We start from the raw sequence: 26,294 nt of genomic DNA, 5'->3' as shown, positions 1-26,294 counted from the left end.
CGTGTTCTATATTCTTATTTGAGAATAAAGTGTGTAATTAAGATGATTTGTTGAGTGGTACGTTATTACTGATTCTATATGGTGGAAAATGTTAATCTCATCAGAATTCAAAATACCTCTTTAACATAAAAAGCTGTTATTTACAGTTGTACGAGTCATATAGAGAAACGCACCTTGATTTTATTAAACGCAGGATTTGTGATTGCCTTGTGTCAAAGCGATGCCGTGATGCATGGTATGTATGTTTATGAAATAAAACTGAGTTTTTTTTCTCGCAGCAAAAAAACATCAGAAATCAGTGTAGTGAAGGGAAAATGGGGGAAAATCGGGGGATCCGACTGAAAATGTAAGAGGATTTGATTTTGCAGCTACTGAAAAGAGATTAAGTCGACAGCAGTGGAAGTTAAATTGTGCTGCATATATAAAAAATGGGCGGATTGTTCTTTAGATGAGAGATTGGTACCACCTTCCATTCTAAAATAAAATCGCCCTGGAATGAAGTCACAGCCTATTTCACATCCGGTTTACCCAGGGACATATTACTATTGTCTGAGTGGAGAAAAAGCTTTATTTGGTCGCAATCTCTATATTTAAAGTAGATTTTGTAGTTAGATTAGCAATCTGCTGGGACTGGAAAGAGTTTAACTCCCCTCGCGAGGGATAGTGTGCGAGACCTGCGCAAACTCAGCATCGTCAGCAGCCGCTTTCCGAGCCTCGAGCCAAAATCCGCTAGATCTGAGATCAGTGAGGATTTTCCACGTCGGATCCATGTAGAAAAGGTAAAAATCCACGGATACAAAATAGCCGCATCTCTCCACTATACTGTCGTACGCGGTTTAAATGTTTTTTTCAGTTTGATTGTGTTTTTTTTACCAGTTGAAAACAGTGGAGGGGGCGGATGGGGGTGACAAACACTGGCAGTTGTAACTGCATTGAGTTGCGCTCCGGCAATACGGGTAGATACGGCTCTGGTCAAAAAATGGATTGCTAAGGAGTTTCATTTGAAGTAAGAAATGGCAAGTTTGGGGCTGGAGCGAAGGTGCCTTTGCTGAATATGTACACGATTCCACTGTTTGCTGTTTTTTCTGTTGCAATCTCCGGTTGTCGGATAGCAGATTTAATATCGCGGCGTCCAGTTGCTTAATCACTTCGCAAGGATAAAATACCGAGCGTGCGGATGCTCAGCCGTATGCATCATGCCAGACGGACACTCATTTTGTCAAGCAACTTTAGATTTATATGTATTTTAAGGACGATCGCATGCTAGTTACAAAGTGTAGATGCGGGTTGCGTTTTTTTTTGTCAGCTTTATGAAATTGTGGTCGACTATAGGAATTTAAAGAGGACACGCTGCATCATATGCAGAAAAACGCTGCAACGCTGATCTGACTTTCTGCTGCCGAAATCGCGCTCCCGGTTAGTATATAACGTGTGTTTCTTGGCCACGGCAGCCGTTTTCATTGCCAGTCTCTTCGTCGTAATGTTTTTTGTATTGATTGGAGTGGCTTTCGCCGGGGAAGACGAATCGCTTGATGCCCCGGACATGTGTAAATAACGCCTTTTAAGGGTCAGAGTAAATTCAGACAGGTAATCATCGGCGCACTCTATTATCTATCTGTCCTTCCTGGGTGTGTTTTGTGTACGAGTTTTAGCCTGGTAAATAGTGTGGAGAAAGGGTATGATGATGGACGGGGTTGTGTTTAATACGACTTGGCTGGTACTGCTTTTAATTATTATGATTGATAATAGTTTATATGCCTAAAAGTGTCATGGTTACAAACGACGTGGCATTAAGACATTGATGTTAATCAGATGCAGTTAATAGCGAGGCGTGATTTTCGCTAGTGTTTTTTCTCTTGTCTATTAAAAGATATTCTTTTCCCCTGTAATACTTAACTGGATTGCGATAATGGTCTTGCGTGCATTTTGTTTATCCGATCGACGCCTGTTGGTTTTGATAAACTCAATCGCGACGTGTTCTCCCGTGTGAGATCGTGAACTAATCCCGAAAAGATGTTGGGTTTAGCAGCAAATCGCCAAGCCATACAGGCGCCTAAGAGCGCCTTTTCCTCTCTGGCAGCACTGGCGATCTTTGGCAAAAAGGTATCTGTTAGAAAGGTCGTGCTTTTATGTTTGCAAAGACAGGTGTATGATATGTTTAATTTAAAATATCGCTTAGATATTTAAGACGTAGGATTCGTGGGATCACCGTAGCTTAACAGCAAGGCACGTCTGTACAGTTTTTATTTTCTAAACAAACAAGCAAGAAATAATTAAGGATAAAAAAAAAAAAATTGGTAAAGGCGGTTTTTGGATAAGTTGCCTTTTGCTTCATATGGTTTCCTTGGATAAAATATGGCCGTTCAGAAGTAAAAACAAGTTTGTGTGTATGTTTGCGTCTATTATTATAAATAGGCTTACTGGTGCATCACATACGTGTTCTCTTCTTTCCTTTCAGTGAAATTTGCATAACAAAACCATGTTTGGACGAACCGGATCGTTCGTGCTCTGCTTATGGGCCTGCGTGCTGGTGCTGCATGTGCTCTGTGGGAAAAGGTAATTATGCTTTTATACAACACTTACACTGCCCTGGATCGATGGATAATTTTGTTACAGGAAAAAAATACATTGTAAGCTCTGGCATAAGACCAATATCAATCTCGCCCCCCCCCCCAAAAAAAAAGTAAAATTTTGAATAGCAGCATAAAATATTTTTTTAGACGTGTTCATTCTCATTTTGACAGGATTGTTGATAAATAGATAATTAAACAGTCGGAAAATGCGTGTTTGCAGTTATTACGGTAATGCAGTGTCCTATATTTGTCAGTAATGTACTATGAAACGGCATGTTTGTAATTAGAGTATGATTTAAGGACCATGCTACAAGCTAATGAAAGGCACATTCTGAAATGAGAGTTACAGATTGCGTCAGAAGTTTAGTTACCTGGCTGGCAGACACTTATATGCAGAGAAGTTTCACAGTGTGTGTTGTGAAACGTGTGTGGCATGTTCGTTTTCTTCCGTTTCAAATGAACAAAGTGGCGAGCCATGCTTTCGCCTGGGGGCTGGTTCTCAGACGAGGAGTTTCTGACCGGGGCCTGTCAGGGTTTAGACATAACTGCCTCTAGCAGCAACTGGAAACATCACAACCCCACTGGGCATGTGACCTGGGCCCTCAGTCGTGCCATAAAATGACAGCGAAACAAACAGTCTGATGCAGCACATCTGTTACAAAGGGGGCAGCAAAGTTAGCCAGAGGAATACTTTTCAAGAGTGAGCTGAGGTGCTAAGGGGTTTCCGCGCGGCGCAGGGGTAATATTTAAAGCTATCCTACATAAAATTAGACTAAACCAGAAGGTATGTTTGGTCCTGTTACGGAGTCCCTGCTCTAAAACCTGTAAAGTTTAGGCCTAAATATATTAACATCTGAGCATAACCATTTATCATTAAGCGTGGCTTGCAGTTATGGTTATTAAAAATAGGACACAATGATTGTATAGTAATATACGTAGACGGAAGGGAACACATTTAGTAGAAACAAATAGGCGTACTAATTAGTCTATTTTTACAATACAAATTGTGTGATATACTATTTTCCCAAATAATTTTTATGGTACATCCAGCGTTTTCTTTATAGTTGTATAATATAATGCAATGGGATGTTTAACGAGACTTTTAATCTTTTCCAGACGCCGTTGACCATAAAACCACAGCACTCGAATTTCTCTGATCCTTCAACTTAAAAGTCCTCCAGGTCCGGCGTGTGCGACGGTCCAAATTGCTTAGTAGAAGGATAGAGTAGAAACACAGGGGCTATATTTAGCCGGGATTTGGCCCAATGATGGGATAACTCGGAGGAAAATGAGCGGCAGCTCCTGATGGTCCGTGGAACGTGCAGCCCGCAGCGAGAAGTGTTGCTGTTCGCATGACCTGTAGGTGGGGGTGGTGTACAGTGTTTATAAGGAAGAGGGTTTAGCTTAAAAAAACACTCCCCTGATTCTGCATGCATACTTGCATGGGCTACTCCCTCACCTATCTCCAGAGTAATAATAATTTTAAGGAATTTGGATTATAATCCAGATTAAGTGCTAATAGGCATTCCTGCATTATTTTTGTACAGGAGCGGTTGCTAATCTCGTGCAAGCACAGCATGACAGCGACATGCACGCTTTAACGATGCACATTCTAAATGCGTTTTCGGATAGTGTGCACGCGCATTATTTTTAGTATTTGAAATTGTGCAGAAAAAAATTGCAGCATCTTCAAAATAAAGCTCTGTGTGCATGAACTACAATCTGTGTCAAGCCCCTAAAAATGAAAGCAGTTATTTCATGACTAATAGATCTAAAAAAAAATTGTTTCCCAGAATGCTCAGCACTGTGCGGTTTCAATCATGTTTACTTCAGTGATAGGTTAGCAATAAATGTGCTATTGTCACTGACATAAAACATTTTGGAAGGGTACAGATAGCATATGGTTCAGTTCCTGTATAATGAAGAATATGCAAATGAAACTAGAGAGATGCTGTGATTGTGCCTGTAAACTGCAGTAGATCATTGTAAGAATGTCCTTATTTACCAGATATCTGCCCGAAAACTCTAGAATCTTTGTGACTCAGTCCCAGCCTTCGCTGATGCTTCCGTGTTCTTCCTGTTGCTCAATCTGGGCCCCGTTCGCAGGGCTACATTAGCTACTCCCAATAACCTACCTTTGTCCTTGGGCTGCCTTTGTGTGTGCAGGCACTTTTCAAACAGTGAGTGTTTGTGGAACCAGTGATCGAGCGGTGCTTCCTGTTTACCAGAAAAACAAAGCATCAATCGAGTTAATTTCAGAGGAAAAAGAATTGTTTTTTTCCTAGCTTTTGTTCCTAACTCTGATTATATTAATCAGATTAATTTTTGCTTGTGTTTTTACACCAAAAATGCATATTTTTAGAGACATTTTTACTCATAAGTGGTGTACCTAGGTTATTTGCTTTTTTGAATTTTTTACGTTCCGTTTTGTACCAGAAGCAATCAGAATAAGGGCTAACCTGGAATTGATTTGAATTTGTATCTTAAACGCTTTACATCTTTTCACAACAAACCTCACGTGTCTCCGTTTTGCTAGTTCCGGGCAGAATGGCATTTCTGACGAGCAGAAAGACAACACTACTGTCTTCACCCGCATCCTGGATAGCCTGCTGGATGGGTACGACAATCGACTACGGCCTGGACTGGGAGGTACAGAACCAGCTCCCCAATCCACACGATCTTAATCAATAGCAATCAGTTCCCCACTGACTCCTAACGACTAGTCCTGCTATTTGTAGACACAATGTTATAATTTACTTTATTGCTCGGAAAAACAAGGACCATGTGACCAGGGTGAGAATGAATGTACACATCCAGGCTCACAAACTCCATGACATTTAGGAGGTTGTGGGGTATGTCTTTCAGGAGAGTTTTTTGGGCGCAGATAACTATAAGTGTACGTGTTAAATTTGAAGCAGTCGATTCTTTCTGCGTGGCAGAAGCCCTGTAGGTATTTCATTCCATGAAGGTCAGTCGCATTATATTTTGTGAACAAAAAAAGTCTTGGGGGAAAGTAGCCCTTGATTGTGTACTTGATATTCTTGCTAGATCGGCATCCATAGAGACCAAGACTCTTAAACTGGAAAGAAAGAAAGAAGTCCACTAGATCAGGGGTCACCAACTCCGGTCCTGGAGGGCTACTATCCAGTAGGTTTTCTATCCTACCTGGCTTCTGATGAGTCACACCTGTTCTCAGGTAAATACCAGGAGCAGGTGTGGCTCATCAGAAGCCAAGTGGGACAGAAAACCTACTGGATAGTAGCTCTCCAGGACCGGAGTTGGAGACCCCTGCACTAAAGGATGCTCGCAGACAGTCTGTCATGATCATTTTGGCACCCTAGATTGGAAACTGACAGTTCCAGTCATTTGGTCACTGGCAGACCAAATCTCATCCCTTGTTGAGACTATTTGGATTTTATAACTGAGACTCTGGTCTTTGCCATGTTCTTCTTAGAGGTGGAGTTGAGCACACAAAGTGGAACTTGCGCAGGAATGATGGTTTTTGATGGTCTGGTCAAAGATAATGATCAACATCCTTAATTCTGGGAGTTTGATTGGAAATAACAGTGACGGCAGGGTAGATAAGAGTAGCTAAGTTCATAGGACCGAGCTGAGGTTGATCAGGAAAGCCTCTTGGCTTATGGATTGTGACTTCATTGGCCATCAGTACCCACATTGACGCCAGCGCCAGATCAGCATTGGCAAGTGACGAAGCGCTACTTGACAGGGGAAAGGAAACAGAAGCAGACAGTTGGGTGTCGGTTATCATGACGATTCCAGGATGATTAGATCAAAGCTCAGAAATGCTCCTCTGGATGAAGAAGCAACTGGGTCTAACGAAAAATGCTGATCGACACTCACTGTCCTAATTTCCTGCTTCAACAGAGCGTGTAACCGAAGTCAAGACTGACATTTTCGTGACGAGTATTGGGCCTGTCTCGGACCACGACATGGTATGCCCGTCTTCACCTCCTCTAAATGTCATCACCCTTGCATGCCTTCGTTTCCACCAATCACGAATCGGTTGCTTAGATAACATCTCTATGGATGTCTTAACTGCATCTATTTCTACTTTAGGAAAGTTAATCGATTCATTTGCACCTCCAAGGAATTAAATGTTTACAGAGAAAATCTTTAGTTCACCTTGCAAATATAGTTCTTAACACGACCTCCTCCAGAAAGGTGATTAGTCCTTGAATTGTTCACCATCTTTTTTGTAATGCCGCTTCTAGCTGATTAATGACATTTTCATATTTCTCCTGATTCCGCCTGAGCATTTTTCATAAAATCTCACAGTGACCTTTTTGCTGTCATCTAGACCACACCCTGTTCTCTTCATAGCTCCAGGGATTAATGGGTAACTGGGGAACCGAAAGCAGAAAAATGTTGGTTGAAAACACAACATCTAAATGCCATTTTTGTAGCACAGGTTTTGATAGTGACATTGGAAAGTACAGACTGTTTGTGCAGCATATAAATTTTACTTGCTATATATTTTAAATGTGAATTAGGAGGCGGCACAGTGACATAGTGGTTAACATTGTCACTTGACACCTCTAGGACCCGGGTTCGAGTCTCCATGTGTGCATGTTCTCGCTTGTGTCATCGTGGGTTTGCCTTTGGGTGCTCCGGTCTCCCCGAGTCTAAAAACATGCTGAGTTTAAGTGGAGTTACCAAATCATGCATGCATGAGTGTGCCCTGCGATGGGTTGGTGCCCCATCCTGGGTTGTTCCATGCTTTGTGCCCTGCGATGGGTTGGTGCCCCATCCTGGGTTGTTCCCTGCTTTGTGTCCTGTGATGGGTTGGTGCCCCATCATGGGTTGTTCCCTGCTTTGTGCCCTGTGATGGGTTGGTGCCCCATCCTGGGTTGTTCTTTGCTTTGTGCCCATTGACTCCAGACCTCTCATGACCTGTAATAGGACAAGTAGTTACAGAAGATGGATATAAACTATTTTCCAAAAATGATATCTAAAATCTACACCTACCCTCTTATGTTAAACACCAATTCATCTATTTTTTGATAAACAGGATTACAAGACGCATAATAATTAAGTACATATATGTTATTTGTTTTGTTTAAATACACCGTCATGAATATCGCACAAAAGTTATTAGACTGACAATGTCATTACGAAACTTCTTTAGCCCTCGCTGTATTTTAATACGTTCCCTAAGGGATAAGATTAGCTTCAAAGTTCAGAACACTTAATATCTGCGAAATGCTATTAATTTCTTGACAGAGTTCCTGCAATATTTGCTTGGACCTTTGACGTTGAGTATAATTCCCGATAACTGTAATGCGTGCGCCAGGCCCGCTGCTGCATCGTTACGAAATCGGCTGCAAAATGGAATAATTATCGTCTCTCCCTCAGTCTGCACGCGTAACCTTTCAGCTCGGTTGCAGACCCGTCTAATTAACTCACTGAGAAGGAAAGCGTCCTCCCGATTTTTAAATTTTTTTTATTTTGGCAGCTGACTTTGTCAGGCTGTATAAATAAATTAAAGGCAGGCTCTTGGCTGTCGTTATAGTTGTTCGTTAGCGCCTCGTCTTCCTGTAATTTCTAATTACCTACTTGGCCCAACGTGACAGGCCACACTTTATGGCTTTCAAGCACAAATAGTCTTCATTAAAGGGGAGGACCACGTTATGGGGCCCCTCTATGAGGGGTAGATTTGTGGCCCCTGCAGAAGCCACATAAGCAGAGTCCTTGTATGGGATACCGCCTGCCATCTAGGCAAGAAGAACATCACGCTTGCTTTCTAAGCAGCAGTTGTGTCTATTTTCTGAAAATAACAGTTTTCCCCATTTTTTGTTCGGGAACATTCACCTACGGAAAATAAGTACTGCACCTTCAAGGTTCAACATAAATTCCACCAGTTAGTTTGACGCTCTCGGGATGCAGTTGTTTATCATTTTCTGCCCTCTTTTTGCTGCACGGTCAGTATTTCCCCGAAGCGCAGGACCGTCCCGAGGCAGTTAAAAAACCCACTTTCCCCTGCATCCATCTGTTTCTGGCAGGAGTACACCATTGACGTCTTCTTCCGGCAAAGCTGGAAGGACGAGCGGCTGAAGTTCAAGGGTCCCATGGCGGTGCTTAGGCTGAACAATCTCATGGCGAGTAAAATCTGGACGCCGGACACGTTCTTCCACAATGGCAAGAAGTCTGTCGCCCATAACATGACGATGCCCAACAAGCTACTGCGCATCACTGAGGAAGGCACTCTGCTTTACACCATGAGGTGAGAGTACGTAAGAGACTTAATTCATACACACAGAGGGGCAAACCTTATCATTAGCCAATGATATGTTTTGAATCAGTGAGTGACAGGGGAAGGGAAACTTGGGGGGCCAATCGGCTTTTAGCTGGGGCCCCGCCCCTTTATACACCCTGTCCTCCTCGCCCCTACGTACCATCTTGCAGCTGTCCTTGTGGACACAGCCGCAGATTAAGCCCCCAGTGCCGTCACTTCACCAGGCCCATAAATAAAAGTGCTGACACCCCGGGCCGCCTAGAGAGCGGCGCTAACGAGCTGGGCCGTGGACGATCCCCATAAAGCATCTCCTAAAACGTTTATCTGGAGATTAGGGCTCAGCATGGGCTCATATTTATGGCGGGGGGATGAGTAATGGAAGACAGGTAGGGCTCTGACGGTCGATTTTTCACCGTGACTGTCAGGAGATGCCCGAGGACCCAAGGATTTGGGTGCCTTCATGTGCCGTGGTGGGTCCGAGCAGGACGCCCCACACTGAAACGCACACGGGATATAAATACTGAATCCCCCCCCCCCCCTGCTCTTCCTCCCCCAGGCTGACGGTGAGAGCTGAGTGTCCCATGCACCTGGAGGACTTCCCCATGGATGCTCACGCCTGCCCGCTCAAGTTCGGCAGCTGTAAGTGGAGCCGTCTTCCTGGGAGGTGGAGAGCAACGATGACATGGGCAGCTGTGTGTGGCCAGGATTCTATTTGGGGGGGGGGGAGGGTCCACGCAATAGCCCCCGCCATCGAGTCTGTTGACGTTACGATGTCCTTCAGCATAAAACGGGACGTTAAGCATCATCCCCGTAAAAGAGAATTGGAAAGAAAAAAAACATCCAGCGTGAACAAGAAACTAACCTTTAACTTTGAACTTCTCAAGGTCTTTAAATGTTTTAAGATAAAACATCCTCTGGAGTGGAGGAGGTCCTCTGCAGCCCCTTTTAGGCTCGATCGCAGGAGAACGCACCTGTCCCGTTTTTACGAGGCTCTCGTGGACACCTGCACGTCTAGTCTGACCTTTATGCTGCTATCTCTGCGATCTACTCACAGTCCGCTGTTTTGTTGGTTATGGGACCTGATTAACGAGAAACCTGTTAATTACTGTTCCGCTTAACCTCTACATTTCTGTACATCCTGACCAGACGCTTACACGCGCGCGGAAGTCGTGTATGTGTGGACAAGGGGAGCTGCCCAGTCTGTGGTTGTGGCCGAAGATGGATCCCGACTTAACCAGTATGACCTAATGGGACAGTCTGTGGACTCTGGTGTGGTCCAGTCGAGCACAGGTCAGTTTACTGGCGAAGTCATGTCAAAAGATGCTGGTTCAGCAGCAAGGAGGTGCCTTGATTATAAACATGAAGCACTTTGAGAAAGGTGATTACCAGAGTTGGAAAGTTCAGGTCCAGAAAGTAAAAATCCGGACCAAGATTTTGTTTCAACTGACCAGTTGAGTTACTCTGTGACTGTGACTCTTTATGCTCAACTGGTTAGTTGTAACAAAATCTTGGTCTGGATTTTTTACTTCTTGGACCTGAAATTTCCACCTCTGATTATATTAGCCTTCTCAAAATGTTGATGAGAAAGACGACATAAAGTTTTTGAATGTGTGGAGTAATAGGGCAGTATAGAAGGGCGTACTTCCAGGTTGAAAATGGCATGACAGAGCTAAACCATTCATTTCAATGTAAATTCTTTAGAATCTACTTCCAGGTCAATGGATATATTGTCAATTTCAAGTGCTGTTAGATTCCTCTTAGTAAATCTCCCTAATCAGTAAGAACTTCATTTCTTTCACTGCCAAAAGGAGTTATTGATTTCTACCCGTACCTAGCAGATACCCCATATAAGATAATTGGATTAATATTTATTACTGTTACTTGAATTTAATATTTCACTTCATAAACGTGATGACTACATAATTTGGTCGCCAAGCATAACTGCACCAGTATCGATAAATCCCCACAGCAGTAAAACTACTCATGATGCAAAAGAACTTATCGAGAAACATATTTCATGCCATATATTGCATTGAAAGTAGCGTTCCTTTGATTGTATTGCAATACAAGAATCACTGGAGCATAAAAGTTTGCTTTTTGTGTGAAAGAGCTGGATAATAGTCTTGGCGTAATGGTTGAATTAGGGGTATTGTATCTGGATGAACTGTTTTTTTTAATCCAGGGACATGGTGAAATAACATAAAATAAAAGAGTAAAATTTTGATTAAATAAAATATGTTTCTTTTTTTTCCCTCTTGCAGGCGAATATGTTGTCATGACAACACATTTCCACCTAAAGAGGAAGATTGGCTATTTTGTCATCCAGACCTACCTGCCCTGCATCATGACGGTGATTCTATCCCAGGTGTCGTTCTGGCTCAACAGAGAATCTGTCCCTGCAAGAACTGTGTTCGGTGAGTAGCTGTTATTTGAAAAATGCACTCACTTAATTCCCAGAAGTAGGGGGGGGGGGGGTGCCATAAAGAATGACCTGGAATGACCCACCCCCCCCTCCCCCCGCCAGTCTGATGGAGTTTTTTCCTCATGTTGTACTTCAAATTACTGGGGGGATGAGTTTGGCCCCTCCTCAGAGGCCTGAATTCAGAATGCGGGCACGGGCTCGTCGGATTGGTGCATCCCCGGGTCCCCAGGCAACGGCAACCGCGGCAACCGCCAGGTCTGAGTGTGGCCCCTGCAGAGTTACGTAAGGGAGAATGTCGCGGAGCCTTTTTCTAATCTCCATGCCGCGAGCCTGTCCTCGCGTTACCTTCTGTCATAGTTCAGGGGCGGAACATTCAGTATCTGAAAGCCCATTAGTCTGTCCTTAAATCACGCGCAACTGTCTGCTCATCAGTCACAGAGCTTCTGCGATCTTCTGATGGTTTTTTTATTTGAATGAGATAGCTGCTGGCCCAGTGGGTAGCTTCGCACCTCTAGGGTGTGACAGAGGAGTACGGCCACAAAACTCTTTGCCTAATTCTCACTTATGAGCATCTAACAGTGGGTAGCACTGCATGCCCGTGATTATCTGGGAAGCGCTTTTGAGTCAGATGAGCAGGTTTTTGTGTGTAATCTACTATCACGGCTCTACAACTGCAGAACGGCTTGGGAGGAAGGGGGTGTTTTCTCTGTTTTGCCAAATCTGATCATTCATGTCCTATTAGACATATACGATATATCGGTATCACATCGGTATCGGCCAATTTCCGCTAAAAAGCTAGATATCGGCACTGGTCCGACGTGTAAATCTTGGCCAAAGTTAACAATAATAATATTATAGAGATGATTTGCACTGGATGATTTTTTTGCATAATGGAGGATGAGGGATCGCGTCGACTCGTTCACCGCGCAGAGGAGATCTGGAAGCGCCGGCCAGCCAGACGTTCTTTATATGGCTTGTGACGTGTTTTTAATTGATCCCTCGTTTTCCACAGAAAAAAAAACCAATGTGATGTACAGGGACGACGCAGGGCGACTGCCGCGTCATAATGAGGCAGTTGCCGCGGCGATTTTGTTTAACAAGCCGCAGTCATCCGCAGCACTGGTGTGACTCAGTCTCCCACGGCTATGGCAACTTAAAATATCCCACTTACACACATTGCTGTGGAGGGCAACTGCATTCTCTGAGTTAAATTAAGCATTAAATTAGACATATAGGTCTGATCCCAGGGGTGGTACTGCCGGTAAGGGGGGGGTGCAGGTCTAATCCCAAGGGTGGTACTTAACCTAGGAGGGACAACCATCATCAGAGGACAGCGGTAATATTAGCGGGATGTGTGATGCGATGGTGTTGTCAGGTAGGGCAAGGTTTGAGGCACCGTGCTGCCCTTAAAGGGTAAAGTCAAAGGTTCGTAGGCAGTCGGGCGCAGCGTTAAGGACGTACCGCTGCTGCTTAAGCACAAACGTACAGAGCAGATCGGACTCACTGGAAGAGGTAGGTCTGGGACTCCGTCTCTCTGCTAGTCGATGCTGTGTTATTATAGTCTTCAGTTTCTAATTACGTTTTGGTTTTAATGCCATTTTCGATTGTCAAATGAAATGGAGGTTATTTTCCGTTCCTTCTCAGTGTGATATCATTTTTTAAAGATACATTTCTATTTAGTTTTTTTTTTTATGTAGTTTTAATTTACATTCTTCTAAGCATAGCCTGGGAGTTGCCGAGCCATTTTATGTGTCTGATCTTTACAGAATTCTAAATGACTACACGGTGCACGTCATGTATAAATGTCATCAAAGCAGGTTAATAATTAATGATAAACAAATTGTTGCTTTAGCTAAATGGGATTTCGAAACCATAACAGAAAATATTTGACATTTGTTTTTATTTTGTTTCAGTTCATTTTGGAAGCAATTTTTATAGTTTTCGTTTAGTTGGATTTTTTAAATTTGTTTTTGTATCTTATTTTATTTTAGCTTACGAAAAAAAATTCTTACAGTACTAGTTCTCATTAACAGTAATAACCCTGACTTCATTAGGCCCAGTTGTGGGGCTCCATCCTTAATAAACATAATTATGTTGTACAAAGCTAAAACACGGTAATATTATATCAAAACTGAGTTATGACCAAAATTGGGCCTCTTAAGCTCTGTTTTATCTCATGACAAAATATCTTCGTTCAACTACAATAGTTTTTGAAGAAAACAGAGTCTGAACATTACAGTACCTACAAAATTTACACCAACACCAAGGCAAATCAGTTTCAGCCTCTGCGTACATGCTGTGTCTTGCCCTTGCAGGGCAGTATTTGTCACAGGAGGAAAGGGGAAACTCTGTTGTGCTGGTCTTTCTGTACAGTCTTAATCTATCCCCTGCAGAGGTGGACATTTCAGGTCCAGAAAGTAAACATCCAAACCAGGATTTTGTTTCAACCAACCAGCTGAGTACTACAGTATATGGCTGTGAATCTTTATACTCAGCAGGTTGGTTGAAACAAAATCCTGGTCTGGATTTTTACTTTCCGGACCTGAAATGTCCACCTCTGATCCCCTGAATGGTCATCCTGGTCCCTTGGGACATGGTTGGGGTTAGAGGAAATGTGGCTGATGAGCCCAATTCCGGTATCGCTCTTGAAGCACCCTGGTGTGTTTACTGACTGTCCCACCGCCCTGCTTGATATAACTGCTGATTGGTTTTCAAGTCCCAGTTCCCAGCTCCCAGTTACCTCTATCCTCTCTGTCCACGTTTTGTTCATTTTAGGGTGACCATGGTCAGCCTCCTATAGTCATGCGTGTGTCACTAATTTGAATGTGAGCTGGATGAGTTGTTCAATCAAGGAAACAAACCAGTCAAAGCACAAGAACTGAACTATTTAGCTAAACACAGGAGCCATTTGGTTTTAAGGTAGTTTGTAAAAGCTGAAGTAGCTCATAACATCCTCCTGATATGGATTATCTGGTCATCCTATTTCATTTTTCTTCCCGCCTTTGTTAAGGCTAATGAAAATAGCCACTTGAGGCTTTTGTGCCTTAGTGGTAAAGTGGCCTTACAGCTAGGGGACACTGCTGTGCTTTTGGTGGATGTTGCTTCGGAGAATTTATGACTGTTGTGAGTGCAGGGCTGGGGATTGGATGCTGGATGGTCTATTCACCGGTGCACAAGAAAGGACTTGACTTTAGCTAACGAGGTCTTAGTAGTGACTAGTTCCAGTATTGGTGTGCAGTCATGGTGTGAATCACTGCGGTGTAGGTTAGCTGTCCTGATACCTGCCGACGATCTCTAATGACATTTCTCAGATGTGTTTGCTCCCTTGCTGTCACTCTGATTAATCTATGTTAATTTCTTCTTCATCTCCTGCGGTGTGTGTGCCAGAGCACGCCTTGTTAAAATATGTGCACTGCCTTAATCAAATTTCGCTGGACTAAATTGAGTGGAAGAGTCCCAACAATCGAGTTATACATCAGTCAATTCCTTTCAAGAACTTTCCAGATGACTGACTGAGTTCATTCAGGGCCCATAACCTTAGTAAAGTCCACCGGGGCCTTAGATGAGAAACAGATGAAAAAAGCTGCCAGGTGGCGTCTTTGAGAGTAACATTACGCTCATTTTACTTACACAAAAATGTTCTGAGGGCAGAAGGAAAAATGATTGGTTCAGAGAGAAAACCAATGAGACTGTAGAGGAGGTGGGTCCAAGCAACTAGAGGAGGCAGGACCAACCAATCAGATGTGTTGTTCCAGCCTCCTCTAGTTGCTTGGACCCACCTCCTCTGCAATCTGATTGGTTCAGAGAGATAACCAATCATTTTTCCTTCTGCTTTCAGAACTTTTTTTTGTGTAAGTAAGACTCCTACGCCTTATAGCATCACAGATTCGAAGTCTGCAAGGGTAAGAAAGGCCCACCTGCATTAAGCATTCTGTGATACCAAAAACCCATTTGGGATTTCTGTTACTTCACAAGGGACCAACTCCTGTGCCCCATTTTTTGTGGTACACACGAAAAATCCTCCTGAAATTGGCCCGAATATACGACAGTGCTTTATTTATTTTTTTTTAAAAAAAGAAAAACTTGCCTCTAATAAACTGGGGTCATCATATTCAAGGACTATAATTTCAACTTCATCACACAAATACAACAGTAGATGACGTAAATTATCTGCCGCCTGACCGCACACTTCAAATGTAATCGACGGAACTGATGTCGTTTTAGTAATACGATGACGTACGTGGCGTAATCACCGTGGTGATCACCGTTTCAGCACACCACCCGTGCAGGGTCCCCGAGGTGTACGTTTCCTTTGTTCTGATCCCGCCCCCTGTCCACGATTGGCTGGATTAGTCAGCACATCTAATTAATGCAGTTGCCGGCATGCTTTGGACCGCATTGCTCATATCGTAGAATTTGTTAATGGTAAACGGCGTAACTGCGTAATGTTTGCTGCGGAATGCGTGTGTCTCGTTAGCATGTAACCATGAATGTCGTGTAAATTATTGGCTTCCCTGTCTGTGCCGCCAATAAACCAATAGTGGCCATTTATTCTACTGAAAGTGATACCAAAGCATTAAAGCATAGTTCCAGTTATCACTGGTATGGTCCTTACTATGGTAATCTGCAGGTCGCATTTCAGGATACATCTGTGCGGCAACGGAGTAGGACTTCATGACACTTCTGTCTGAATTCAGCATAAACCCATCGCTTCCATGCACAGTCGTCACGCCCAATGCGACGCCATCGAACTGACATAGGCTTTGCGTGAGCAAAGGCCGGATGAGTCACCTGCACTCATTGAGAACAACGGGCGATTAAATAACTCTGATGAAAAGCGACATGAAGCTAGAGCATAATTGTTCACGGTAGACCGCGTTCGTCGTTTTGTTTGTGTGAGTTAGTCACGGTGCATACATGGGGTTTAAATACCTTCTAACCAATTTCCCAGCAAAGAAACGCTACACTGAATACATTCTAAGGTCTCGTCGGACATAAATTCCGCCGCAGTCGCTGGGAGTATTTTTTTCCCCCCTCCGTTTTTTATGCCGAAACAGATGTCGTCCATATCTCAGGCACTCGCTGAAGCGACCGTCAACAGCAGGGCCGTTCTTGCTAAGCTCCCCCCCCCCTCCCCTCCCCCCGCACTAAACAGAGAATAATATAAGGAGGATTTAAAATGCACAATCACGCTGTTCTCCTTTGGTGTGACCAGAATCCAGGCCAAGGTCAAAGAGCAACAGAGAGTAGAAAAATGTCACACAGCCCGCAGTGTAATTCCGGCTGGATTATTTGTTATGAAAGCTTAGAGTTCGTCCCTCCTCTTTCTGCAGCAAATCCAGGGAGAGAGACCCTCAATATCCCCGTTTCATGAGAATATCAGGGGTTATGGGTATTCTGAATGGGGATTTTTTTTTAAATGTTAATTGATAGAAATCTGCTACACAGGAAAAGCCTTTCACAGTCCAAATTATACGTGCCTAATGTTAGTGGCAGATAGGGACGGCTAAGCTCTGTGGACCCAATTCCTCCATGACTGCGGGGCATGCTTGAGGCTGGCGCTAGCTGGCTTCCCTCTTCTTCATGGGCTGACCATTCACACTTGCACAGTAGTGTAATGTACCGCAGATCCAAATAAGTTCAGTTAACAAAACAAATGTCACACATCACGCACAGGTAAAAGTTACAGTTCAAAGTGTTCTCTTTTGGATGGTATCCCGTTCTTAACTGAATAACTTTGATACATCATGTTTGCCGGGATCTATTTTTAGGTCCATTAAAGCAGTTTTTCCCAACCCAGTCCTCGGGGACCCATAGACGGTCTAAGTTTTTGCTCCCTCCTACCAAGAGCTGGGAGGGAGCAAAAACATGGACTATCTGTGGGTCTCCGAGGACCGGATTGGGAAACACTGGATTAAAGGCTTTGTGCAAAAGAATAAGTCAGACCTCAGATCCTCATTTTTTGTTCCGGAAAAAAACCAAAAGACCACGACCTCACTATGGAGTTTGTCATCTTCTTGGCAAGGAGTCTACCTGCAAAATGGTGAAATGGTATATAACATTTTATCTGTTTTTATCCGTAGGCTTCATAAGGTCAAGTCATGAGTAAAGCTCGGTATGCATTCACCAAAGGACAGTCTGTAGTCTCCCTGTAGGATTCTGAGATAATGACTGTATTGGTCACATGTGCTTGTTCTTCATCTTTTTTCCTGTCTTCGCAGGGGTGACCACCGTACTGACCATGACCACGCTCAGCATCAGCGCGAGAAACTCCCTCCCCAAAGTGGCCTACGCCACCGCCATGGACTGGTTCATCGCTGTCTGCTACGCCTTCGTCTTCTCCGCACTTATCGAGTTCGCTACAGTCAACTACTTCACCAAGCGGGGCTACGCCTGGGACGGCAAAAGTGTGGTGCCAGAGAAGGTGCGTTTTTGTGTCCTTTGATGTTGTTTAGCACGTTAGCACGTTACCGATTAGTCTAGTCCAATGGTCCTCAACCTGGTCCTCAGGGAACCCCAGTCCACATTTTTGCTTCCCCCCAGCTCCCAACACACCTGTACCAATATTCGGTGCTGTTGATTGGCTGGGAGCTGGGAGGGAGCAAAAATGTGGACTGGAAGTTCCTGAGGACTGAGTTAAGAAACACTCGTGTAAACTGTTCGCCGGCGAAATTTCAGACAAAAGCAATGGGTTCATTATCATGTGTTTCTCAACACCATGTGCTTTTAAATCGGATTTAAATATAACATCTTGAAAAACCTCCTGTTACACCATCTTAACACTGTGATACACATTATAACATTATTCCATGAATTGAAACAAGACAAAAGAAGAAGAGTCTCAAAAATCTTCACAACACTGCGACACGCATGTGTCATAACTCGTTATGGGAATGAAGCCCAGTGACACCTCGATAAGTAATGTCAAAATGAATATTAAATTAAATCTTAGAACTGCAAGATATTTAACACTTTCTCCTGCTAGAAAATTAGCGGCAAGAGGGTAACGAAATGGGAGATTCAGTTTAGACTCAGGATAATTGACAGCATTTATGTTTGTAAGAGATAGCAGTGATATTACTGTGTCGTTTCATGACGTATTTATTCATACTCTGTGACAATAGGGATTATGTTGAGCATTAACTTTTAAATCAATTTGTAATATCCTTTTATCGTAATACCAGTTTATGACTGTTGTCGTGGGGGCCATGACATTTTATCAAACACTATAACCTGTTACGGCATGTTTATGACGCCATAATGTCTGGAAGTATCAAAGTGTACCCAAACGTCTTTATTATTGCAACGGGTCGGGCTTAATGGAAAGTGTGTAAAAATCATTTAAGGAAGCTAATTTGATTTTGCTGAGACCGACGAATTAATAATGTGTTTCTTCAATATTTGAATTACTGCCTTATTCAAGCCTGCTTATTAGCAGTACAAATTAAATACTGGGAAATATTAAATGTTGTACATCATTTTTTCCCGTTATAATTACTTTTATGTAATATTTGCAGAACATTTAATTTGGTTTAACAACAGCAAGTTCAGTCACAGTCATACACTTGGTATCTCCCCCCCCAAGAAAAATATTCACTTGCCCTTATTGAGGTATTGTTATTTTGCCCAGCAAAAGAAGAAGAAGGAGTCACTTCTCAAGAAAAACAACACGTACACTGCCACCACTGCAACGGCCTTCGCACCAAATATCGCTAGAGACCCCGGACTGGCCACCATCGCCAAAAGTGCCCCGCCCCCACCGACCGAGCCGAAAGAGGAGCCCAAACCCAAACCCCCGGAAGCCAAGAAGACCTTCAACAGCGTGAGCAAGATTGACAGGATCGCCAGGATAGCCTTCCCCCTGCTCTTCGGAACCTTCAACCTTGTCTACTGGGCCACCTACTTGAATAAGAAACCAAAATTGCAGGGGATGCCACAGCCTCACTAATCCGGAGGTTCACTTTCTTTTGCGTTATCTTTTTTGGGGAGGGGGGAGGGGACGCAGGGAATGATATTTTCCCCCCGGAGCAGTCTGTCGTGTTCAAGTTGACACATTGTTTCTATGTGTATCAAAGATAATATTGTACCTTAAATTAGGAAAAAAGGAGATTCTAGAATTCCAGAAATGTGGTTTAAACGAATGGGAACCTTTAAGGAATCGCTCTGCTATTAAAATACGCTAAAATATATACATGAGAGAATGCTAAACTACCAATGCACATAGCCTAACAGCTAGCCTAACGGGCCCTCCTCGTCTCAGTTTCCATCCCTTATTTTGCTTCACAACATCATTACTTTTAAACCGGTCTATTAAAAAAAATGGGAAAAAAGTTGCATGGAATGAAATTTTATACACTACATTTTCAAAATCCGTTCAAAATCCTTACAAATTTACTTAATTTCACTTGCAGAGATTACCTTGAATCCAAGGCAATCAGCTAGGTAGCTAATCTTCCACATTTAGCAGTAGTATATTTAATGTTTGGATCTATTTGTTTATTTTTTTTTTAATTGCGATAGGGTTTCAGCAATAGCAATAAAACACGTCTCAGTGGATTCTATTCATGAATTTAAAAAAGGAAAAAAGTTCATTAGAGTATTACATGGAACAAGCAGACTATTTAGTTTTATTGTAAATATTACCAAGTGTTAGAGATGTCAATATTACGTTTAAGCTTTGTAAAACGTAACTATAAGATATACATATTCTATATGTGGAACAGAACAGCTTTTAAAAGCTCAGTTTAAACAAAGAATGAGGAAGTTCATGAATTTTAAGTGACTGTTTCTTTACCAGGCTAGAGTTCTTCTAAATACTGGTTTATGTTCCCAGTGTTAAACACATAAGTCAAATACAATTAAGAACAAAAAACAAAAACAAAAAAAAAACAGATGAATATATGTGTGTATTTACACACCAACATGCGTTCTAAGAAGGATCAGCAAGATGTGAGAATGTAAATGTAATATTTAAATGTCGGAATGCATTTTATATTTATCACTTATTATATATTTTGATTTATTATATAACAGACATTTGTAAATGGTTTTGTCAGAGCTGAATAGTTCTTTGCATCGTTTTTTCGTTTTTTCTTTTTCGGTTGCCACTGGTAGCTGGTTACATTGACCGTGAAGAGCAGTGCCTTTTCCACTTGAAGGGATGAACTAAGACAGATTGCGTTCCACAGATTGTGAGAAGTCCATCCGCTGTGTTCTACGTTGTCCTGATACAGTTCGACTCTTTCGTTTTGACTTTTCACTGAAGGTCGGAACGTGCCAGCTGCACTGCCTTCCATCCCACACGCCCTCAGTAGCTTGTCATCGTCGTTTTTATTACGATTATTGCGTTCTGTTTGTCTGTTACAGAAAAACGTTACCTAGCCTTGTACATTAGTACTGCACCCTGCACACAATGATGTCTTCTGCTGTTACAGTAACAACAAAATGTTTTATTTTTGTAGCCAGATGTCCTGTATGAGAACGTTCCAGAGAAACCAAAATAAGCCACTTTAGAGATTTGTTTTTTTTTTCTTTGCAGTGAGTGATTTCACAACTCAGCATATCTTGTTTAATTTATTTTAATGTAGCAATATAGTGAGAAAGGGCTTTTTAGTGATCAGGAGATATTTTATTGGGTAACAAATTTATTTGGGGATCACAATGGTAGCTTTATGTTGACGTCAAAGAAATATGTACTTTAGTACTTTGAATTCGAAAGACTCTGGTGGGTTAAGGCTTTTCCTCGGTCTTGGTTCCGTTGAAAATGAACTGCTTGTGTGTGGAGTGGGTTTGTAAGGGGAGATGAGCGATTCTGGGCCATCGATGCTTTGGGACGGTTCCTGCTACACGAATAGTAAGAGGAAATCACATATTTTAAGGGTCCAAGCACAGCAGCCCAAATATGAGGAAGACTGATTGAGTCGGAATGGGGTTTAGTGTTCATGGGGGGGGGGGGGGGGGGCTGTTTTCCCCTGCAGATTGTATGTAAGCACTCTGTCCATCTCAAACTGCTGTGTGCTCTTGTCACATGTTGTATAAACACATACAAATGGATAGATATGCCAATTAAAACATACTGTACGGATGTTTATTATCAAGAAAGTACATATATAAATACAAATATAAATATATATATATATATATACATATAAATATTTACTTATAGTACAGATAGGTATTGTTTGTAAGAGACTAGTAGTATGCATTTTGCACATTAGAAGCTTAATTTACATTTAAGTAGTCAGCTTCGTGCTATGCAAGAACACTCTTATTTTCCTTCCATATTTCAGATCGACCAGATATTATATAAAGCTTAACACTTTGCTAAAGACAATGTATTCTGCTTTTTTTTGCCCCTGTTCATTATTTTTGTGAAAAACAAGCCAAAAATAATTTTTTATTCGAACAGCTATTCGGTTCTTGGTCAAGGTCAAAAACGACGTGGGATGTTAATTGTGCGTAAGCTTAATGTCATGGCAATAACATTTCAAGGTGATGCATGTTGCGAATTAAGATTTGAGATGCCTGTGCAGAAATGGATTCAAAGCATATACTGATGTTGTAATGGAAACGAGTTTCGAGTGCCGAGTCGGAAAAAAAAACGTGTTAATTGTCCATTTCACCAATATCATTTTTATTCATCACAATGTTTGTAGCTAATTTCTGTTTCACAAGTGAATCAGGTTCCATGGTATGTACCCTGCATTGTGGAAGAATTGGAATACAGTCATAAATACATGAGCACCAAATGTGTCAGACACACTGTAGGTCATTATTTCGGGCAGCAGTTATAAAATAAAAGTTTAACGCTCTAAGTCAGGCATCGTGAACTTCCACTCACCTGTGTGTTATTCTTCCACGTACGTATTATGCACAGATGTGTAGCACCTTAACATTAGCAATCGAAGTCAGTCTGTATTTAGGTTCCAGCTGATCTGGTTTTCTTCTCGAACGTGGGTGTCTGTTAACGCTGTTAACATATGCCTCCATTTGTGTTTGTTTTAAAGAGAAAATAAAGACTTAACTGGAAAACGAAACTTGCTAATTCGAGGCCTTCGGGGGTTCATTTGGAGGACAGTGTGTGCTGTCGGATTCGGTATCGTTTTACGTTCCGCCGGACTGCTACGGCCTGCCGAACCTCACCCGTCCGTCGAGTCGGTTACATTTCAGCTGCTCCCCGGGGGAAGACAGAGACGATCAGCAGCCCCCGTCCTGGGAGGGGGGCAACGGCCGGGCCTCGGAACCTGTTGGACATTGTGTTAATGTTTGGTTTTCGTTACCATGTGGCACCCGTATAGCTAGATGAACTGCGTTACTATTCAAATAAAAGAGAGAGAAAAAAAAGGTTACATTCATTTTTTATCACATTGAATAAACTCAAAATATGAGGACATTAAGTATTTAAGTCATATATCAAAAGAAAAAGAGAAAAAAAAGTCACACATTTTTTGATCAATGTTAATAAACGCTAAGAATGAGATGAATAGGTGTTTAATTTTATACATTATTTTTATGGGTTTTTGTCTGATTTTTAAATGTTGCAAAAGAAATAAGTAATAATTATTCATGACAAATGATTTCGGTATAGCTTTAGAAAGGAAATTTAATTAAGATTAAATATTCTCACGGAATACTTCAATGTATCTTAGAAATTGATCATCTCACTGCACATTTTTATTGGACACTGACAGTTAAACCTTTTCTTAGTCATTTTTTCGCAGTTGATTTGATGCTCCATACAAATAGCAAGATCCAGAGTCTAAGTTGGGGTGACTAATTGTCATTCTATGCCTAGAGGAAAATTAATGCATAACCGCCAGATTAAACACCAGATTTAAATTTTCTAATTATGCTTCTACAGCAATCGAATATTGCCGCTCATTGTATATAATAAACTGCATTTCTCTAGTGTTTCCATTAGGCCTAGAGAAAGATGTTTATTCCAATGCGTATCGTTGTGTTACTCCAGGTTTACCAGGAAAAGACAATTTTAGCCTCACAGCAAAAAAAAAAAACCAGTTACAGTTACTAAATCATGTGTATCACTGGTATTCCTGATATAAACCAAAGTAAATGTATCCATCGCATACCCAGTAATATATACACATAATCTGCACATATCAACACTGGTTTTCCGCAAACACATTCTGAGTTTGCCAATACAGAGGCTTCGAGTCAGGTCTGGTTCAGGGTACGCTGGCGCCGTTGGTGAGATTCTGCTGACATCCACCCACCTGATTAGAAAACAAATTTTGCTAGTTAATTTATATAACAAAAAACATTTCAGCAGCACAGGGTATCTGGCACCAGGGTTTGAGTCTCCGCCTGGGTTCCGTGCGTGGAGTTTGCAGGTTCTCCCCATGTCGTCGTGGGGTTTCCTCCGGGTACTCCGGTTTCCCCCCACAGTCCAAAGACATGCTGAGGCTAATTGGAGTTACTAAATTGCCCATAGGTGTGCGTGTGTGAGTGAATGGTGTGTGAGTGTGCCCTGCGATGGGCTGGCCCCCCTTCGGGGTTGTTCCCCGCCTCGTGCCCGTAGCTTCCGGGATAGGCTCCGGACCCCCCACGACCCAGAGGGATAAGCGGTTTGGAAAATGGATGGATGGAGGGTATCAGGTTGCTAACTAGCTAGTTTGTGTCTGTTTCACAAGTACTGGAATATTAAAGCTCGTCTAAACAGCTAATGTTATGGAAGGCATGCAGAGGTGTTTTGGTCGCTCTTGTGCGCCTCCAATCAAATGGCGCCGTAGCTGATCACCTATATCGCCTACAGGGCAGGCCGGCCCTGCTTGGAGTAAATCAGCCTGACTGGCTTCAAAGTAATCAAACAATAGAGGGCAAAAGATCAAAGGAAAGAAGCACAGCCAGCAATTATGTTGAGTGATGGCATTTTTTGCAGACATCAATTAAAAACGAAATGATAATAAAAAAGCAGTTGCCCAAAGTATTTTAAGCGGAACAGACATCTGACTGTCCAGTGGTTTGCTGATCCCCCTAAAGTCTCCTACGCACTTCTCTCTCCCTGCCAAGGCTGTTTGTTTGGCATGGGGCAGCATTCAAACCGAGATGCGATGCTGCATAATCCTAGTACCCAAAATAAGGACGTCCCCAGCAATAGGATTGACCGCCACTGCCATCTCCTCCCACAATGCACTATTCTCACCATTCTCCACTTCATGCTTTCTAAACCTGGGCACACACTGGGAGCTCAGCCTAGTTACACTTATGCCTAGTCGACTACTTGACAGCGTATGTGTTCGTAATGAACGTCACTTTCTGTACGTCACTTTAGGCAAGAGCAACGACCAAAAAAAATAAACAAAATAAATGTAAACGTAAAGCGCCAGACAGAAATGACAGTTTGAAGCAAACGAAGGAGCCATTTAAGCATTGCGTGCTTTCTTTGTGGGACGCGTGTGAGAATTTTATTTCAGTCCAGTACTAGCTTGTCTATTGTTAGACAGGGAGGGGATGTAATCAGTTCCGTCTCTCATTTTGTTAGCGCGGATCTTTTCACGCTGATGAAAAGTTAATTAGCCGATACCTTCACCCGGAGAGCAGTGCGCTTGTTCTTCTCATCCACTAAGTGGCTGTGATGGAGTTTATTTCCTCCGCGGCCTGTGGAAACACGTGCTTCCTAAATAGCGTGAAGACACAGCACTGGTTTCGTTTCATGGTCTTGTCACGCATCACGTGACTCGTGTTCGTCGTGTAATTGGCTGCCACCTCTGGCCTTGAAATTAGCCAGGAAACAAGATGGCAAACCTGACTTTTACTCTGCATTGCCCATCTCTACAGATGATATTGTGCTGAAATCCCAAATACTTGTGTTTCTGAAGTGGTAAGATTTGTATTCTTCTTCTAAAAAGCTACTCTGTGAAACGAACCAGAGTTCATGAGCTTCTCAAAGAACTGAACACTGGTTAAATGAATCTGAACAAATAAAAAGGCAATACCTGAGCACTTTACTGTTCAGATGGGATCCCTGATGTTTAATTTTTCATCCAGTTTGTCTACACCCAGATAATTACAATGATGTATCTGGAATGCTGACTGGAGACTGCGTTACTTTTGCTAACTATGACAACAGCAGCAAAAGTGACATCAGAGGGTGGCACAGTGGTTAGAATTGTTGTCTCAAGCCTCTGGGACCAGGGTTTGAATCTCTGCCATGGCCCCATGTTTGCATGTTATCCCCGAGTCATTGTGGGTAGGAGCATTTTGCAAAACACTCCTACTTTGTTTTGACCTCTCTGCCCGACCCCCAGTTCCTACCTGTTTCTGTTGAAAATATTAAGAGCATTGTAATTGCAAACTGAATTGTGCTTCCATCATAATGCAACCTCTTTGATTTCCAGACACCTTCAATATTTCCAGTAAAAGATTATCTAGCCTATCTTGTAAATTTCGACCTCTTAATTTGTATGTGTTTCTTCCATATCTGCCAGCAATAGATTGTGAAAAAGTGGAAATTTTAGTACAGTAACCTATCCAAACTTATTCTCTGTACATCCCCTCTAGCGTTCATATTTCTGACAGCTTTCCAAGCACCTGTGCTTAACATCATTCTTTCCTAAGCAAAATGATAGAACAGTTTAACATATAATACAATGTTCAGTACTGTGTCATGCAGCATCTGTATCAGTGAGCCAAATTTGGAACCAAATCGGAGCTGTTCATTTGTCTTGAGCACAAATCTAAAAATGCTGCCTTTTCTAGGGTAGAAGTGCAATACACATCAGTAGATTTTGGGAAAGTTTTAGCGCTGCTTTCAGACTGTGAGGGAACATAAGGAGACCGACCGCAGAAGCTGTGACTTATCAAGCGGCTCCCTGTCAGGAGATGACACCGGAGTGTTTCTGCTTGGCGAGGTGTGCATATCTAATGCGAGAGGGCTGCATTCGGCGCCTTCAGACGAGCAGCACATGTGAGAACGCTGAGGCGCGATGGGACCTGGACCTCGGGACTGCCGGAGGACGCGGACGGGGCGTCGGTGCTGAGTCACAGAGAAGCGGGAAAGCGGAGTCGGCAACCCGGAATCGACGGC

General features: G+C 42.6%; 1 protein-coding gene across 8 annotated transcripts; it reads left to right on the top strand.

Moving 5' to 3' along the window:
- The first annotated feature begins 213 nt into the window (after window positions 1–213).
- gabra1 (gamma-aminobutyric acid type A receptor subunit alpha1) lies at window positions 214–22,284 on the top strand. 8 transcript variants are annotated; one of them, XM_023803623.2, is made up of 10 exons: window positions 214–235; window positions 2,459–2,556; window positions 5,110–5,222; window positions 6,459–6,526; window positions 8,594–8,814; window positions 9,383–9,465; window positions 9,973–10,116; window positions 11,088–11,240; window positions 17,470–17,672; window positions 18,879–22,284. In XM_023803623.2, the coding sequence occupies exons 2-10, from the start codon at window positions 2,480–2,482 to the stop codon at window positions 19,194–19,196; spliced, it is 1,380 nt and encodes a 459-aa protein (XP_023659391.1). In that variant the 5' UTR covers window positions 214–235; window positions 2,459–2,479; the 3' UTR covers window positions 19,197–22,284. The 8 variants fall into 8 exon arrangements, with proteins under 8 accessions (XP_023659391.1, XP_023659393.1, XP_023659386.1 ...); XM_023803625.2 differs by lacking the exon at window positions 214–235 and adding an exon at window positions 458–779 and having other exon boundaries at window positions 18,885–22,284; XM_023803618.2 differs by lacking the exon at window positions 214–235 and adding an exon at window positions 460–779.
- The last annotated feature ends 4,010 nt before the right edge of the window (window positions 22,285–26,294 follow it).

Source organism: Paramormyrops kingsleyae, chromosome 24 (genome assembly GCF_048594095.1).
Source record: "Paramormyrops kingsleyae isolate MSU_618 chromosome 24, PKINGS_0.4, whole genome shotgun sequence".
Taxonomy (NCBI): Eukaryota; Metazoa; Chordata; class Actinopteri; order Osteoglossiformes; family Mormyridae; genus Paramormyrops; species Paramormyrops kingsleyae.
Note: the sequence above shows the minus strand (reverse complement) of the source record. Positions and strands in the feature narration are given on the sequence as shown.

Coding starts and splice junctions, on each gene's coding strand:
- gabra1 (XM_023803623.2), top strand. CDS start 2,480: ATGTTTGGACGAACCGGATCGTTCGTGCTCTGCTTATGGGCCTGCGTG. Junction 5,223..6,458: donor ACTACGGCCTGGACTGGGAG/GTACAGAACCAG, acceptor CTGCTTCAACAG/AGCGTGTAACCGAAGTCAAG. Junction 9,466..9,972: donor CCCGCTCAAGTTCGGCAGCT/GTAAGTGGAGCC, acceptor CATCCTGACCAG/ACGCTTACACGCGCGCGGAA.